This window comes from Strix aluco, chromosome 2, assembly GCF_031877795.1.
Source record: "Strix aluco isolate bStrAlu1 chromosome 2, bStrAlu1.hap1, whole genome shotgun sequence".
Classification (NCBI taxonomy): Eukaryota; Metazoa; Chordata; class Aves; order Strigiformes; family Strigidae; genus Strix; species Strix aluco.
This window is the reverse complement of record NC_133932.1, coordinates 5,607,039-5,626,041: the sequence shown is the minus strand read 5'-3', so window position 1 is coordinate 5,626,041 and position 19,003 is coordinate 5,607,039. Positions and strand designations below refer to the sequence as shown.

At 43.0% G+C, this 19,003-nt stretch overlaps 1 protein-coding gene across 2 annotated transcripts in view; it reads left to right on the top strand.

Moving 5' to 3' along the window:
* Nucleotides 1-215: 215 nt before the first annotated feature.
* GSK3B (glycogen synthase kinase 3 beta) overlaps nt 216-19,003 on the top strand; it is a 161,514-nt gene continuing 142,726 nt past the window's right edge. Inside the window, exon 1 of one of the 2 annotated variants that reach the window (XM_074808871.1) lies at nt 216-1,585. In XM_074808871.1, the coding sequence (XP_074664972.1) occupies nt 1,498-1,585 (88 nt within the window). In that variant the 5' untranslated portion in view covers nt 216-1,497. The remainder of the gene's footprint in view (nt 1,586-19,003) is intronic. The other variant, XM_074808882.1, reaches the window with a different exon arrangement.

The following is a 19,003-nucleotide window of genomic DNA, read 5'->3' as shown; positions in this document are numbered from 1 at the left end:
GTGATTGGCTGTCCCGCTTCGGCTCTCTTCGGGTTGGCTCGGCGATAGCCGGAAGAGAGGGCGCCTTCCTATTGGCTCCCCGACCGCGCTGCTAGGGCGGCGGCAGCGCTCTCCCATTGGCTCTCCGTCTCGCTTCGGGAAGACTCGGCTGCGCCCGAGATGGCCCCGTGATTGGCTACGAGCCGTTACGGTCATTTCCGTAACGGCCTCGGGATTGGTCCCGAGCACGCTCGGATGTTTCCGTAAGGGCCTCGGGCTGGGGGTTAGCGAGTGCGTTGGGCTCTTCGGCTGGGTATTCACAGAAGCTGCTTAGGGCCGTTCCGCAGCGTAGGGCGGCGGCGGGTATAGGCGGCTGCGCGGCTTTGGCGCACACACACAGCGCAGCAGCGGGAGCCCGGCACGCAGCGGAGGCAGCAGCGGGGACAAAGGGACTGATCGGCAGAAACGGGGAGGGGGGCCCGGCGGGAGGCAGCCGGCGCCGGGAGGGAGCGGCAGGAGGCTTCAGCCGGGCGGGCGAGTCCCATGTGCCTTGGACGCCCGGGGAAGCACCAGCAACAGCAACAACCGCCGCCGCCAGCGCTCTGAAGCCGGCTGAGGAGGAGCCGCCGCCGTCATGGCCTGCGCCGCCGCCGCCGGCCGCCGCCCGCAGTGCAGCGTCCCCAGCCTGAGCCGCCGCCAGCTGCCCCTGCGGGCGCAATGAGGGGCCGCGCCGGAGCCGCCGCCTCAGCGCCGCACTGAGAAGCCTCAGCGAGCGAGCGAGAGAGGCCGCCCGGGCCGCCTCACCCCTACTCCGCCCGCCGCGGATCCCACCGCCCCTGCCGGATCCCCTTGCGAACGGCCGCCTCACCTCCTGTCGGCGGATCCGGGAGCCCCGAGATCCTTCCGCCGGGGAAAAAATAGTCCCGCTCCCTGCCGCCTCCCTCAGAGGCGAGGGGGAAGGAGAGGAGAGGGGAGGGGGAAGAAAGAGGAGGAAGAAAAAGAAGAGGAGAAAAAAAAAAAAGAGGGGGGAAGAGAAAAAAAGAAAAGGAGAAGGCCAGCGACGGGATCAGAGGAGCCGGGCCGTGAGCCTCCGCCCCATGTGACTGGCGCCCGGGGTGGGGGCAGCGAGGCCTAGCAAACCCCCCTCGCTCGCGGCCGGGAGCGGGAGCGGCGCCGGGGGGGCTGCGGACTGGGCGGAGGCGGCTCGCGGACCCACCGGCGCGGCCGGGAAGGATGGTTTTGTGAGAAACGGGCGGCGTGAGGAGGAGGAGGAGGAAGACGAAGAAGCAGCAGCAGCCGGCGGGCGAAGAGCGCCGACAGAGACCGAGAGGGGAGGGGGCTTCCCCGTGGGGGGGGGGAAGGGGGGGGCCCGGCGTTTCATGTGGCGCGTCCCGCCCGTCTCCTCCGGCTGAGCGAGCGAGGGAGCGGCAGGCGGGCCCGCCGAGCCGCCGGGGCGAGGCGGAGGGGGAAGGCAGGAAGAGAGAGAGGTGATCGGGGGCAGAGCGGGAGCGGGAGACCATGTCCGGGCGGCCCAGGACCACCTCCTTCGCGGAGAGCTGCAAGCCGGTGCAGCAGCCCTCGGCCTTCGGCAGCATGAAAGTTAGCCGTGAGTATCCTGCCGCCCTGCGCGGGGGGGTGGGGGGTGCCGGGGTGCTGCCTGCCCGGCCCTGCCGGGGCTGCTCCCCCGCCCTTCGGCCGGGCGCTACGGCGGCGGGCGGGAGCCCGGCCGGGGGCCGAGCGGCCCCAGCCCCGGCTGAGGCAGCTCCTTTCCTTTCTCTCCCCTTCCCCCCTCATTAACCTTGAATAGGCGCACGCCGCCGCTTCGGTTGGGGCCTGTCGGACAAAAAAACGCCGGTTGGTTTGTCCTCTTCCTTAGCCTCTGGTCGCTGCCAGCGCTGGAAGCGGCCTCTGGCTAATTAAAAAGCCTTTTCTTTTTTTTTTTTTACCCCCCTTTGTGAAACGGATTGGGAGCTCCGCTGCCTGTATTTCCCTTTTCCTGTCCTTTTTAATTCTCCCACGAAAGGTGGAAGGGAATTGCGGGCACGCAGGTATGGCCGTGACATTCACGTTCATTATGTGTTTTTAAGCACTCCTGGCTCTGAAGGAGAGAGCTTGGAAGATTTTTGCGTGCACCCGTAGATCGGGTGTGAGCACCTTCTAGTCCAGCCCATTAAAATAAAAAAAAAAAAAATAAAAGAGGGGGAGGGGAGCTTACAAAAGGTGTCTCTCTAATATCCTCCAGGCTCTGGTAAAATGCTCAATAGAGGGGATAAGAAAATGGTTGTTTTGGCATGTGAGCCTATGGAGTAGTTATTTCAAGCTTGGCATGCCTTTTCCAGTTTTCTGATCAGAAGAATATTTTTAAGAATGAGGCCTGTGCTTTATTCTGCAGAGGCACGTCGGAAATTGTGTTTAATATGTGCCCATTCTTCGTATTGTAGCTTGTGGGATTAGCTGGTTTACGTGAATTAAAAATATGTCTTAAGTCTGAACAAATGTACAGCGCGAATGGAAAAAGGCCCTGTTCCGAGTCGCTAAAGATTGGCTATATGTTTATAATAGGGAATTTCTTAACTCCTGATTTGAATGTGTTCATATTAGCAACTAAATTGATCTTGCAGATGCATATTAATAGCGTAGTTTTCAGAGATATTTTCCTTTTTCTTATGGAAATGCGGGGTGGCATCTTTATGGGACCGGGAATGCTTGATATGCATTACCATTCAATTGATCTATTTGATACTTGCCTCCAGCCACACCTGACATCGCGCCGTGTGTGCATGCGTGCATATATCGCATCGTTTTATGCATTTCATGCCAAAGCGCTCCCAAGATTGTGAGCTTTTTGACAGATCAGAAATTCTGATGGATTTCTGCACCGAAATGTCTTCCACTGCGGTTGAAGCCTTGAAGAGAGCATTTGGCTCGGGGTCTGTAGCTTACCTTGTATCTGCATGATCAGCGTGCCTGCAGCACTTCAGAAAACGTGGGTGCAGTTAACCCGTATTAGCAGCATAAGAGCATATGTTTGATCAGGTCCAGCATTAGCATTTATTAAGAATGCTTGATTAGTCTGGAGAAAAACTGTGGGTGACTCCATTTTAATATATTGATTTACTTTATGCGCGTATGGAATAGGAAGCAGGTCTTGTTGATCAGTATTTCTGCAGGTGGCTGTCTAAACCAAGCGAGACCTAGACCTGTCATGCTCACCAACAAAATTTGTTTTATTCAAGCTCTACAGCTTGATTCTTGAAAGGTCATTGATGCTCCTTTCCCGTTTATTTGAGGTCAAAGACTAGACAGATGCTTGCCTGTGAAGAGGGTGCTAACTGATGCAGACTAACAAGTTTGCAAATATGATTCAATCCCAAGTGTATAACACTGACGGAGAAACAAAGGCCGTAGCATAAAGCAAACGCACTTGTGATAACCCCCACAGTCGCTCTAGTCATGTGCTCCTGGTCCTTCTGCTGTCTGGAAAAAAATGTCAGAACAAAGCAAGAGAACCACATACAAGGACTCTGTGGGAAATGCAGTTTATATTTTCAGTTCATCCATCCATGTAAGACAATCCAGAAAGTTGGGGTTTTTTTTTTTGCTTTGTAGGAGAAAAATTCCTGGGTGTCAAAAAGGGTTATATTTTTCTGGTTCTCATTAGTTTTGGTAGCATCTTATGGCGTGATTGTAGCAAGTTATCTGTTACCAGTGTTGTATGCTTGAGGGGGGGAAAAAAAATCACTTGCGTGGTAAAGAGTTTGCTTTTTGCTGTGTATTTACAGACTGATAATTAGTTACATTCTGAGCCCTTTTGAGTGAAAGCCGGCACAAAAGAGTCCTCCTGAGGTGGGTGAAAATTGATGGATTGGTATCTTCTGAGTCTCTCGGGCATCTTTAGTACCTCTGTCTTGGTGCCGATCTTTTCCGAGTCATGAGGGATCAAAACCTGAGTTTGTTTGCTGTCAACCTTTTTGCTTTTATTTGTAAGTCTGGAGTGGTGGTGCAATTAAATGATGAAGTCACTCTTGCTCTGGTGTCTCTGCAGCTATTGCTGCTCCTGGCTGAGCACTGCAACAGTTATCTAGGAAGGATGGATCCAAGCGATGAGGAAAGGATTGGTAAAGTAGTGGAGGAGGGCTCGCTGATCCTTGTGTTACCTGGGAGGAGCTGTGCTAGAACTGTACGGTGACTGCTCTTCTCCCAAGGGATATGGGGGAGAAAGAGTGAGCAAGGATTTTTCATCTCTTCCCTGCATAACTTATTAGACTTAATTTATGAGAGTTTCATCTCAGAAGTTGGTAAGAAAGCCTGAGCCTTGAATGAAAGGATGGGAGATCACCACCAGCTGCTTCTCCTCTGGCTGTTGGGAAAGATGACTTGCATGCTGCTCTCATTGCTCAGTAATAGACGTTACAAGGGTTTTAACATCTCTGCAAGAGTAGGAACCCTGTGGCCTTCTTGCATCTCCTTCAAGCCATACCAGCATCAAGATTACCTTCTGAAATCTGACTTTTTTTTCTATTTATATTTTGGTGTTTTTGAAATCACTCCACCATTCTTTCCACCCCACCATATGGATTTCTACATTGAAGTAATTCTAAAGTAGGTCATTCTTTGTGCAGGTCTGTACCGCTGGGTTTGTAGGCTTTCCCTGCACAAAAAAAAAAAAAAGCGCGTGTGCTCCTTGTGTTGAGCCTGTCCCTCAACAGGAGGGAGCTGAGCTTCCAGTTTTCCACTTGCTGATACTATCAACCTGCTGGTTATAGCATAAGAGAAGAGGCATGAGCTTGCAGCTTTCTTTTGTTCTTCACCTAGTTGTTCTTGCATTGCTTCCAGATGTACATTGTTTCCCAAATGGGACAAAAATAATCCTGAAATATAAAGGGTAGACATGCAACACATGACCAAAAATATCTGTATAAAAATAGAAGTCTCAAAGTTTGCAGTTTGAGAATTTTCATCTAATGACTGTGGAATTGATTTTTTTTTTTTTTCCCCTTCCCTGAGCTTCTGGAAAATAAGCGTTTCAAGTAACACCACGTCCTTGTAGACAGCGGTACTTCTTGTAACTGTAGCCAATTATCTTGTTGGTCTGCAGTAAGTAGTGTCATGGCTAACGCTTCCCATGAAGAGTTTTTTGCTCCATGTGCGAGTGTCATGGCTCTGTAATTGGTTAAGCAGAGTTTGTTAACGTGGAGGGTGAGGAAGGCAATTCTGTTTGCTTTAGCTAATTCTGATGTTGTACGCATACTCTTGGTTGCAAAATCTAAAGGACAATCTTGTAATAATTCATTCTGGACACTCTGGAAGAATGTTACAGTGATGCCAAACTTGGTTTTTGTTGAAGTTTTTCTTTTCTTCTTAGATTAACTGTTGTTTTTGTACTGCGTAATCTCCTGAAAGCACAGCATCTTGGTAAACCTGTATTGCTGTGTACTCTTCACACATGGTACTGCTGCTGGCGTTTGAGCATGATGCCTCTTTCGTTCGTGTAACGCTTCTTTAAAAAGTGGTTCATGAAGGAATAAAGTCTGGGAGTTTGTTGCTCTGTTAGTAGCCACTCCACAAAGCAGGACATAAGAGACTGCTTTTTAGGGAGCGTGTGGCTTCTAGGTGACAGTTTAATACTCTGGGATGTCCAGGTAGGTGTGTAGGAAGCGCCTTGGAAAAGAGCACCCTGGTCACCTACAGCGAGAAGGAATGAGCGGGGCTGTTGAAACTGGGAAAACGATTGAGATAATGCCACCTTCTGTTTCCCAACCCAGTTAGGGTAGGGCCCTCTCTATTGCTTTGATAGCAGTTTCTGCCTAATTGGTTCCTGAAACTGGAAGCCGCCCATCCTGCTCTCCTTGCTGGAGAGAGGAAGATCACTCCCTTCCAGAAGCCTGCTGAGCGTTATGTGTCTGGCCCTCGCTGATCCTAGCCCTGTCCAGCTTTCTGACTGCTGCTGGGTGAACAGCTTTGCTCGTGCCTAAACTTAAAAAAAATTGCACTAACAGGGTCAGCTAATGACCGCATGTGCTACAGTGAAAAGTGTCTCGTGCTGTAGTGCCCCAAAGTCACGCCTTGCAGTCTGAAAAGGAATAAAACAGCTGTCTGCTGTACTTAATTCTAACGCTGCCAAACTATTTTCTCTTTATTCATGTCATTAGGGGTAGTTGAGCAGAAAAAGAACTAATAAAAAAGTGAGGCCTGCCAATGGAACCTGTCAAATGATAATTTGACTAATTATTCTGCTGTGTCCCCCACGTCTTAGTTCTGTGGGTTGGTGATTTGGTTGTTTTTTGTCTTTCAAGACATGTGGAGTTTATCTTGAACCTTTTCTTCTTGTTCCATCACTGTTCTGCACGTTTCCTCTTCCCTACGCTGCTTCCTGGAGGTGATGCCCTATTGTATTATCACTTGATTCACCTTTTGTATTTCTTAGCAATATTTTAACCATCTTGTTCCCCTACTTACACAACAGTGGAAACCCATATGGCTTATGGAGTATGTTCCTTGCCTGTATGCATCCTGGCTCTGGAAGTTGTACTACTTCATCCATTAACTCCATGGGGCCTTGTAGGTATCACAAGGCAGTTGTGGTTTATGTAGTCTGATCTTTTATCTTCTTATTCCCCAAGAAAGTAGTTTTGTGGCTTATATGGCTGAAGACCACCCCACAGGCTGAAGGGTTTCCCTCTACTACCCCAAGAGTTCTTTTATTTTTGATGTATTACATCTCTAAGCGCTATTTTAGGTAGAACAAAAAGGGTTTTTCCAGTACTGGTGTCCAGTTCACTCATCACAGATCTTCATAATGATACAAATCTGTGGGATATTGGCTATTGCTGTTCCCTCACCCCATGCTGGATGGATGAGGGATGTGAAGAAGATTCTGAAAGCCTGTAGGGTATCTGTGTCTGCAAAAAGCCTGCAGTTAAAGCTTGGTGCTGTGACCGGTTCTAGCATTTTCTGAAATGAGTTAATGTTAAGCCCATTAGTTATTTGAACACATTAGCTAATAATATGCAAGGTGGCTGGAGAACACTTGCAGCCTCTTTGTTCAAGCTGTTGGAGTATTTTTGTTTTGAATGACTTGATAAGTCCCATTTTAAATTGGAAGATCTGTTACCTTTGAGGTTTCCAGAAATTTCCATAGACTTAAGTCTTGAACATCTTTCTGGAGTTCTCTCCCTTTTGTTTTTGTTAAAAAAATTTTAACTTTACTCTGAGGACTTTTAGTCACCCATAGCTAGTGTGGGAAGTGCTAAAGTGGCTGTCTCCTGCAGAAGCTCTATGGCTGGTGGCGTTACTTGGCTGCTTTCTGAATTTAATGAGCATCAGCCCAGTGCAGCCTTGAAAGATGAACAAAACTTTTAAAGTCAAGCAGCTATGAAAAGGAGCTTATTGAAAGTTTAAGTACCTTGCAGAACAGCTCTCCTCGTTTTTCTTTAACCCAAGTCCATATAAAAATCCAAAGTTTTGTCTTGTCAGCGCTTCCTTCAGTAAGCCACGTAAACAGATGCTCTTTTATTTACGTATGTTGAAAATAAATGCTAATTACAGCTTTTACAATGTGACAGGAAAAGATACTCCCTCACACATGAAGGATCAAACCCATAGAGTGCTGTACAGGTCAAACCCCCTCTCTTTAGGTGCAAAACCAAGAACCCCCTTGGCACTTCTCATCTGATGGAGTTTGTTGCCAAAGTGCTGCATACTGCCAGGGGGCAAGACGTAAGTTTGGAGGCATGATGGTCTATGCCACTTTATATTGTTGAATTGATTTAAAGTGTAGCTGTATCGAGTGCATTGCAGCAATCTGGTCTTAAGGTGAGAAAGGTGTGAGACATGGTAGCAAGGCACACCTCTCTGAGAAACGGCTACAACATCATACGCATGCTCAGATGAGGTGTTCCTGGTCAGCGCTGCTCTATCTCATCAAACAGAAGTCTAAAATGAAGCTCTACCTGAAGCTTTTGCAAACTAGATTTGGATAACTGCTATAGGTAGAAGAACTGCTTTCACCAAATCTTCAGAATCCCTCCTGCCCCCGTTGGTACCGGTTTACTGTGCTATAGAGAGAGGCTCAGTTATCTCTGTGTAGTCCATGAGACAGCACATGTGCGACTCGATCTTCTATCCTCTAGCAGTGCTGCTGTGTGATGTTCCGTCTGCGCAGTAGGAGATGAGTTGATTTCAACAGAAATCCATGTTGTAGGCCTTACTGAAAGCATTTCGATATCACCCTCTGAGACTGTCAAAAATGTGCATGCCCAGAAGTCATAGTGATGTGCCTCTAAAAGAAGTGGACAGTGATTTTTCTTGTATGATCAGTGCTATCAAAGAATCTTTTTATTAGGTGCTCTTGCCACAGATGACTTGTCTGTTGTTCAGAAAAGAAAATAAAGCAAAGCAGTTCATTCTGTACTTTTATCTCTTGCAGACAGGAAGTAGACTTAAGCATTTAAGGCAATTTGTGTTCTCACCTAGTCTGTCTTATAATGGAAGAAAGTGGTAAGATAGCTTGTCAGTGGGAAGAACCAGGGGCTCTCTTTTAAACAAAAGCCATACAGCAACAGCTCCTTCTGATGGGAGGTACCAGTCCTCACCAAGAGTATTGCCACTTCTCCTAGCAGCAGACCCAGTATTTTCTGGCTTATCCTCATCAGCTGAGAGGCCGTTAGTATCAGTACCAGTGCTTCCTGCACATGCATTTGACTAGTAAGTTAATATTAACTGAGCGAAACTGAGTTGCCAATATCTTCCACGTGATTAATTTCTTGATGATTTGCAAGGTCTCTGCTTCAGTAATGTGGAATAAATTTAGCTGAAGGACTAACTCTGTGAAGTTACAGAGGGCTTTGGTGCCTGCCATAGGAAATTCATTTTAGCTTGCTTGTAAGAACTTACAGCTAAGAAAAACCACAGTTTCATAACTTTGTAATAGGTCTGAATCGGGCCGAGCATCTCTTGCTTTGTAGGTTGTAATGACCATTGTAGTCATGTTGAAAGTAGTGAATGACTGTTACGCTGGTATTATGATATGGTTGAGTTGCATTATTTTGGAGATAGCTGCAAGTGTTTTTCCTTTGTTTAGATAGCTTCTGTTGATTATATTTTTTAGTCTGGAAGGTGTCTCTTAAACATAATGTATCACAGGAATGTGTAATGGTATAGTTACATTGCTCAACGTGTCTCTTCAGGCATTTGGGTGGGTTTGAATAAACCTGTTAGTAGTCCAAGTGCCTGACAGTAGATGGTCATAGTAAGAGACCTGCTGACCAGAAGAGAAAGGGAAGGTGTTCCTGATTGATACCACTGGATAAGTAATGTTGTAGGAGGTGTATGGGACTTGAGAATAGTGTGCTGCTGTGCATGCATGCATGAAGGTAAGTGGTTTGAGCGTAGTGGCAAAAGTTGCCACAGGCTTTTGGATCAGAGCACTTAGAAGGAGAGAAGTTGGGTGTTGGCTCTGAAGTTATGACCAGAAGGGAAGCAGCAGCTGAATTTTTCCAACCAAGGCAGACTTCTTACAGCCACAACTGTAGAACGTCGTCTGTTTTGACTTTTTTAGTAGGAATATAATTCTTGTCGGCTACAAGCCCTGTAGTTCAAAGAAGTATCTTTTGCCAGGAATGCAGGCAATTGTTTAATTTTCAGACGGGCCAAGAATATGTTTTGCAGAAAGATAAACTAAAATGTGACTGTTGCTGTAAAGAAGAATGTGACTTTTTTCTTGCAGTGTAGAAAGAGGAAAAAACTGTTTAGTTGCAGTTGATAGTGCCAGTCTGCTTGGTTTTCTTGATTCATACCTTGCTGCAGTTACATAGAACTTATATTATTATTCGTATCCCATCTCTCATGTACTTCATTTGTTTTAAGTATCTATTAAAAAAAAAGTGACACGATGAATTGACCGGTATGAGTGGGTTTCCTTGAGGGAGGAAGGGGACACAAATTCATCAGCCTAAATAAACAGAATATTTGGTTGTTGGCCAAGTAAACATGAATCATTTGGCACATATCTGTATTCCTGTGAATGAAGTCCATAGCCTGAAATGAATTTCCCCACATTTGAGGGAGGTTGGAGTATCAGCATCAGAAAGAATGTTTTGTGCCTTGCTGAGAGAATAAAAGCTTTCTGGCAGGGTATACTTTTTGCAGGTGACTAGATGTAAGGTTTTTCTTTATACACTCGCTCAACTGAAACCTAAAGAAGCGGAAAATAATGTCCTTGGGAAGATTGTATCTGTTGATCATTTCACTTCTAATCTTGTAATCTTACTCATGGTTGTATATATTGGCTGAGGAGCCATGGGTACGTATAGTGTAATGCAGCATAGTTGTTGCAAGGTAACGTTTTTTTCTGTGTTCCTCAGAGAATAGAGAGAACTTACTAATCAAATTTCAGCTTTAGAGACTTTGAAATGGGTTTACAAAAATCGTTAATTTTTGGATTACATGTTTTAGTAACCACCACGGACTGCAGAGTTGATTTGAGTCTTGGGGAAATGCTTTAAAGGCCGATGGAAAGCTAGGTGTTTTTTTTTCTGTTTGGTTTTGTTTTCTAGTGGATCAACTAGTGAGCGTACTAGAGACAGAAGCATGAGGTTTGTGCAGTGGGAGAACTTTACTATTCCAGAAATTTTGGGCCTCAACTTCAGATGATACACATCAGTGGGAGGGCAGGAAGATCTTTGATGGCAGCTCCCAGAAGGGAAGTTACTGGCGTTTTTAGATTGAGCTTATCTTTGAGCTTGCTTTTCCTTGATCAGTGCAGTAGGCATGAGTTAGTTTGGGGTTGTGTATAGATTTTTATTACGCAGGTGACATGGGGGATGACGTTGAGTATGTTTGTTGGACCCCACGTGTCTGAGTAATAAAGTTCACCAGCAAATTCTCTGAATGTCATTCAATTTGAGTGTGTTTTGGAAATGTAGTTGGCTTAATAGAAGATCTTTGTAGGCTAATGAATACTACCAAATCGGCAAGTCTCTTCTATTTCACGATAGACTCAACTTCAATGGACTGAAGCTTCTCTTCGGCTGGAGTTACTGGCTTTCAGTGTCTGTGGAAGCTGACAAGGGCATTGCTAGGATCTGTGACAGCAAAAGAATGGCAGTTGTTTTCCCAGGTGGCACGTTTGAAAAGCCTGTGGGATTTTGCAGACAGGTATAGATATTCATGAGGCAACAAACATTTTCTGTGTGCTGTCAATGCTTGGGCTTTCTGCAATAGCCTGTGGTGTGTTTTTTTTTTTTTTTTTTTATAATGCACTAGGTTATTTTTTTCACTGGTAACATTTGAGCAGGTCATGATTGACTCTAAATTTTTATTATAGTGGTCCAACTCTAAAAGGGAGTAGTACAGACATGTTTATGCTGTGTCTGTAACTTTTCATAATTATGATACTTCAGAAATAACTCATATTGAGACAGTGACACTGCCTACATTTCAAAATATCTGGTGAAAGCCTAATTTTCATTCTTACCTGGTGGCATAATCACAAAATGTAAATTTCTTCTAGAGTTATTTTAGAACATGTAGTAGCTACACATGCCTTATAGTTTATTCAGACATTGTGGGGTCATTATTTTGGGTGGGTTTGTTTTTTGATTATTTTGTCTTCTGGTTGGGTGTTTTTTGGCTTTTTTGTTGGTGTGGTTTTTTGGGTGGTTTTTTTTTTTTTTTGAAGAGCAACTGGAATCAGGAAGGGGTTCCTGGCAGACCGGGTCAAAATCAGTAGATTCCAGATAACAAATCATGATAAATTGACCTCTAGCAGCTCTTTTTACTCTATTACTTTTTACATGTATTTGAGAGTGTAGAGAGAGACACACACAGATGAATTGTCAAAAGTATGATACGGAGGGGAGGAGATGATCTAGGTTTCTGAGATCTGGAATTTAAACCTAGACCATGTGTGAAGGCTTTGCTTTAGAGCTTCTGCTTTAAAGCCTTTAAAGACTGCTTCAAAATGTTCTGCCTAATCTGGGTTGACTAATTACATTTCTGCAGACCAAACTTGGGAGTAATGTTTTAATACTTGAACAATAATTGTTTTGTCAGAAATAGGGAACCTGTTTCTCATTTGACTTCACATGATACGTTCTGTGACTTGGTAATGTTCTATCCCACTAGCATTAACATTTAATTTTGATGCTGCTAGGGGAGCTTTGAAAGAAGCTGCGTTGCAACCTAATGTGCCGTCTTCTATCACTAAATGCCTTTATCCCTTTGAGAGTTGTGACTATGGGAGACTTCTCTCCTGGTTGCAGCTTTTGTGTTTAGGTTGTCAGCAAGCCAACCACTAAAGAACATATTGGTAAGGTAGGAAAGGGGATTTCTGACTTGGATAAATTGTCAAGATTTTCGTGTGTATGTGGCTATAAAAATAGAGTATTTTTAAAACTCATAAGATGATAGTTGTCAGGTAAGGACATAGTTGCTATGTGACTTTAAAATAAGACTTTATTTTCATTCAGTGTGTTTAAAAATTTTTGGTATAGTGGGAGGCTTGAGACACGCTTAAAAAGTTTTGCAAGTATTTGCAGCACTGTTTAGTGAACCTATAACAATCTGTACTGAATGCTGGGATTCTTCAGGATATTACTGCAAAAGCAAAGTCAAGCACCAAAACCCCCAAACTAGTTATAACCCTATACCTGTAGTAAGTGTACATCTGTCCTTTTTAAAGGAAATGATAGTGTCTGTGTCACTGACTAGGTGATTCAGGCATTACATTGAACAATCCTTACTGTGCTATGACTAATATATGGAAAAAGCATGGGAATTTGACAGTGCTGTTGATATTTCAAGCTAGGTTTCTGCTAATGTAGCATATACTGTCACAGAAATGCTGCAAACCTGTGGCCTTTTCTTGTTCTAAATTTTGGTTAGGTTGATTTTACACCTTTAAATATGAGTACAAAAGCTTATATTTCAAAGCTGCTCATGGTATTCTTGTTTGAGTATCTGGGAAGACTGGTAACGCGTAGGTTTTAACTTGCTTATTTTGGCTGTTCATGTTTACTGTGCAGCCTGGTGTCTTCTGTACTGTGGTGCTTTCACCTCTCCCAGCATTCTTGTGTAATGCTGTGCTTCCAGTGAAGTCCCAGAGTTGTGGTGCACTGGTCTTTGGTGTATGGGTTCATCTGCAGAGGTGAGCAGCCCTCACCTTGTACTTTGCAGGTGTGCCTCGAGTCTGTGTGAATGGAGTAAGGGATTAACAAAAAAGGCTAATAGGAGTGGCATCTCTCTCTGGTGTGCTAGTATGCCAAATATTTTTCTGGGAAGTACGAGGAAGAAGCATATGAAAAATATATTGGTAGTTCATTAAATAGTAGAACTGATGCAGGGTGTTTATGCAGTAAGAAGAACAAAGTGTTGGTGCTGAGGACTAGACTGCTGTACATAGGGTATTACAGTTCTGCTTTGAGACTACAGATGCAATTTTTTTGTGACTGTAGTATATTTGAAAGACCTGTTATTTCTAAGTATATTAGAGAACAAAGGCAACTAGTTCTAAAAATTCAGGTAATGTCCAGGATTTTGTCAGGAAAAATAGTTAATAAAGGGGTGGAGAATTTGTCTGCAGATGAAGAGGAATAATGAGCTTTCATCTGACACCGAAGAGGGCTGGTGGTGTTGAACTCCTGGAGATTTGTTTGTTGAAATCTTGAATTGCTCTGGGCATCTCTTATGCTGTTTTACTTTGATTTCTCATTCTTTCTGTATTGATGTGAAACCACTCATACTTAAAAAACATGCAGTGAGTCAGGTAGTGATTATTTGACCATTATTGTTTCTTACCACTTTCTTCAACCCTGCTGTATGGAATTATTCTGTGTGTGGAATCATCTCTGCCGTATTTATTACTAATTTTTGTGCTTGCATAGAAAGTAAGTCATTAAACATTAAATACACAACTGCCTCATAGTACCCTTCCCCCGTTTTTAAACAAAAACACGAAGAGCTAATGCAGTAATAGTAATGTTCTACCAGATTTGTAAATTATATATGAAATGTTCTCCTTTGTAAAATGTATTTCTTTGGATGTCCTGAGATAAACTATATAAGGTGTAACTCTTCAAATGCCGTGAAAAATGAAACTGAACTATAGTGACATATTGTAAGTTGAATGATCTGACTTGAGATTCCGTGTTGCTACTGAAAGTTCAAGAGTGTATTTTCTTCTGTAGCATGCAGGAAGGTAGGCTGGTGCAGTTATGAATCACTTTTGCTTCATCTTGGCATAGTATTAAGAAAAAAATATTCCTTTGTGCTACTAAAAGACATGGCTGAAATCTTCTAGAAGTTATTCAAAACTGCCCTTTTTAAAAATACAGTACTCTTCAGATTCTTACAAAGTGACCCACCCCATGGTTATTCTTTGAAGAAAAAAATATGTAGACCACATTAACTGAAACCTCAAAAGGACATCAGCCATGGAACGTGCTGGTAAATGGAGTCAACTGCGTGGCACAAAAGCTCTTACTTAAAAACACATCATCCACTAAAAACTTCAAATGTGTACTTTTATGGAATACTGTTAATTTTTTCCTCTGGTAATTTAGTCACAGCATCGTTTTTCATTTTTTGGCTTTATGCAGCTGAGAGCTCTTTGTTCCCATAAACTGATGTTGGACATGGGCAACAAGATGCAGTGCTGGAGAACTTTATTATTAGGTAAAGCTTTGGAATGTGCTTAAAATATATGGCATGTGTGTGTATAATTTAAGGCGTGTATCTGTATGCATACCTCCTGTTAATTGCTGTGGTGTTATTCTTTGGGTGTTTGCTTATGGCTGCTCTCGAAGACAGGAAAGTGCATTAGGCAACGCCTTGATCTGACCCAGTATGTCTATTCTTAAAAATGAAATTTCTTTATATTGTCTGTGCTCACTTTCACACTGTTAACTATTTTATATATCCTGGCAGAAACTCAGGCTTTTGTTTGTCTCAGAAGGGTCTGCAGCCATTATAAAATAAATGTTCCTTTGAAGTTAGTCAGGACTCGTGGTGAGACTAGAGGGATGGGTCAAGGGGCCTCTGCAGACTTTTTTTAAGTGTAGTAGTAAGTTTTTTGCAGCTGATGCGAGTAACCTTTCTAGACTTGTGGACTGCATTCCCTTCAGAGGTGCTCCAAGGACTGAAGAGCATGTGGTCAAAATGATCTTGACAGAGCAGTGGTAGCTAAGTAGGATGAAATTTAGCAGGGGCCGATGTAGTCTATTAATCTTCAGTGAGACTTGGCTGTGCAGATAACAGAATGGGTGATCACTGGGAAGGCAGATCTGTAGAGAAGAATCTGGAGTTAGATGTTTGCATAGTGGCCATGAATCAGCTGATGTTGCAGAACTAGCAAATACTGGATGTATTACCAGGAATGTCATGTAAAATACATGAAGTTAGCCTTCTTACTTCTTGGCATGCTAGTAAGCCTAAGTTAAAGTGCACCACCTGGTTTTTCTATTGCATTGGGAGAAGAGTAGTTGAAGGTGAAGGGGAATGGTTAGAGATCTAGAAAATGTGCTGTAAGGGAAAGCTGGAAGCACTTTGGATGATTTCTTTTAGAGGAGGCTGAAGGGAGATTTCTGATAATGTTCTGTGAACACATTAAAGTTAGTTGGAAAGAACAGACTAAGCTGTTGTCTTCACTGGAGATGAACAATCTGTGGGTTTAAACTGCAGCAAACATGCTTTAACTTAGTTGAGTCAACATTTAAGAACAACAGGAGCACTGGAATAGGTTAGGAAGGCTGTCAGTAGTGGCTGTTTTAAAAATGAAGAGGTTTGCCAGGTAGTTTATATATAGAAGTTTGGAGAGGTTTTAATTAAGACAGCATGTGGTCCCTTAAGGTATTCTGTCATTCTGGTTATTTCTGCATGGTCTTGGGATGAATTTCAGTTACAGCGCACTGATCCTGTTCCTTCTTCCCTTGGGATGAAGTAGCCTCGTGCTGCTGGCAGTTACTGGATGTGAAGATGGGGATTTGTGAAACCAGCTACAGCTTTAACACTTAAAGGTTGGTTAGATTATTTTAGGTTAGCTTTAGTCTGGGAATTTACCATATGTAATGGCTTGTCCTAGCCTTGGCACGTAGCTCTAATTTTGAAAGAATCGTAGAATGGTTTGTGTTGGAAGAGGCATTGAAAGGTCATCTAGCCCAACCCCCTGCAATGAGCAGGAACACCAACTAGATCAGGTTGTTCAGAGCCCCATCCAACCTGAGCTTGAATGTTTCCAGGGACGGAGCATCTGCCACCTCTCTGGGCAACCTGTTCCAGTGTTCCACCAACCCTCATCGTAAAAAAATTTCTTCCTTACATCTAGTCTGAAAGAACTTCCTTAGCCTTGGAGTTTAGTACATGTACTGTATTTGAAAAAGCTTGGTATGGTTGGGGAGTCTATTTTTAGTTAGAGGTTAAATCAGCGTTGAATTTTGTTTTTTTGACGTAAGTGCTGTTCAAATGAAAGCTTACTCTGGTTTGGTAGTCCTGTACTGCAGTTAAGAACCACAGACTTTCTGGGGGGGATCTCTAGAGCTTGCTTCATGTGGGTCCTGAGAAAAACAATGCTTTCCTTCAATTTTTGATCCTGTGGTTCTTACTTCAACACAAAAGAATTTAGCGTAAGTGCAGAACTGCTCAGAACTTCAAGCGTAGACCAGGACCATATTGCAGTAGCTGTGTAAGTAACAAGCTTGTCATAGGGGGTGTCTGCCCAAAAGAACTTACAGCGTAAGTAAATGTGTTTGGTGTATAGTGCCAGTGCACGAAGAATATTAATTTCTTAATACATAACGGTCTATTCACAGTAGTCACTTTAGTTTTTATTTAATAAATGAGAAAGTGTCTGAAGATTGTGTGTAGAAACCAGGTGTTGCATAGACTATGAGCCAAGGAAGAAAATAAATTCTTGGTCTTGTACATCCATGGAGTGTATATAGATACATTCTTTCAATTTTATTAGTGCTCTGGTTCAAAGGTCAAAGATTTGGTGTGAACCTTGAAAATCAAAGCATTGCCTTTTGTCACTTCTTTATTTTCTAATTTTCTTAGGGATTTTAATTGACGTATACCTAGTTTTTTGACATACAAGTAAGAGGGATGTGTGAAACTGTTAAGTCTAGAGTTCTCACATGAGAAACTATAAAGATAACTTCAGAGCAAAAATGATCATCTGTTACTGGTATGTGGTTTCCCATTTGGTGTGGAAACTTTGACTAGAATTAAATACTGCTTTTTCTGTGCCTCTCAAAACTACGGTCTTAGTGTACATGTGAGGTTACTGTGGAAGGCTGGAGTCCTGAACTACTGTTAATGTAACTTTTAAAATTAATAATTCGGGTTTATAAAATTCTGTTGATGCCTTGCTTCCATATTCCAAGTGGTTTTGAACATGCAAAAAGAGATAGATATCAAATTAAATTGTTTTCCTTCTAATCTGCTCAAATGAGAGAAGAAATGATAACCCTGAAGCCTTATGCCAAAGTTCTCCTAAAGTACACTAATAGTCCAGAATGCCTTTTGTTTTTTCTCTTTTTAATCTTTGGCTGATGAAAGGATTAGACTGTTAGCTGTAAGAGAGACTCGTGCTGGAGACTGTCATACTTACTTTCTAGGCAGCCCTTTGCTTAAGGCTGTGCTCTGTGTTTGCTCTTTGACATGCGCAAAATAGTCCGTCTCTTAGATGGCTTAGACTGTCAGGGCGTACAGTTCTTTTTTTGTCTTCAGCTGTCATCATCTGAATGATGGAAGAGTTTGCAACTTAGGTATTGTTGAAAACTTGTTCCTCTTCCCTGTTGATAGCTGTGAGAGACTGGGGCACTTCTGTTGACATTCTTCAGCTTCAGCGCGGTGACAGTGACAAGAAGTCAACAGAATAACCCGGCATCAAAAATGGCTGCTAGGAAAGAAGTAAGGTAGAGTGTAACCAAGCGTCTTTTTGGCATATTGGAATAATTCAGATTGTGTTTTCTGAAAAAGGATAATGCTTTAAAATAATAACAAAAAAAAAATCCACTCTTCCCTGAGCTTGTTTTTGATTTCAGGATGCATTAGATGAGTGTGGTACTCTAGAGTTGGTACTCTAACTGATAGAGCTGAAATTGTAAGTTATTGCAGTTCTTATTATTGCAGTTACTTTCTCATGGAGAAGAAAAATTGGAAGTACTTGCTCCTTCTCTTTCATATTTGTCAAAATATTAGTAACTTCACATATAAAGACTCTTCTGGTTTAAATGGTCACATCTCGCGTTCTCACTCCTTTACCTCTGTTGTAGTCGCTACTTGTGCTCGAAAGTGCATGGAACCACAGCTCTCGAATTGAGTTATCTCTGAGAAATATTGTGTTTATTGTTTGTAATGCTGGAGTTTAGCTGATGTTACGGTCACAGGGTTTTTTTTTTTTTTGTGGATTTTGGTTTTATGCAAATAAGTTTTACAAATACAAAAATCTTTTTTTGAGAGAAAAGAGTAAGTGGAATGGCAAACTTGAAAATGGGTCTGGTTTAAAGAATGCAGCGATCCACCTTTAGATTAAAAAAGAAAGTAATGATAATTTGAAGTTTCAGATCCTACTAATGTTTTAAATATGTTTTTTAAAATGTTTCAGACTTTTATGATACTGGCTTTTGGAGTTCTTTAGAGGCGGTGGTAGAAGCATATGCAAGTGGACTAAGTTTCTAGATTTGGTCTAAAATTGATGTGTAGATCAGTGGGTTCAGCTGGGAAGTTTTTAATTAAGCCTGCTAATTAAGTCATGCGGTGTATCCAAAAGCACTGCTTGGTTATAGTGGAGAAGAACAGTTGCCTTGGCTGGGGGTCAAGGCTAAATAAATACGTCATTGTACCACCCTCCAAACTCCTGCCACTGGGACCAGAATATGAAGTCTAAAGTCATTCAAGAAAATCTGAGTGACAGCAGTAAAATTTATACTCTTATTTCGGTGCATCTTGTCTTTTCTATTCTTAAACACTTTAACGTAGAACAGTTTCTTACTTTCACTAATATGAGAGTACAGTAATGTACAGG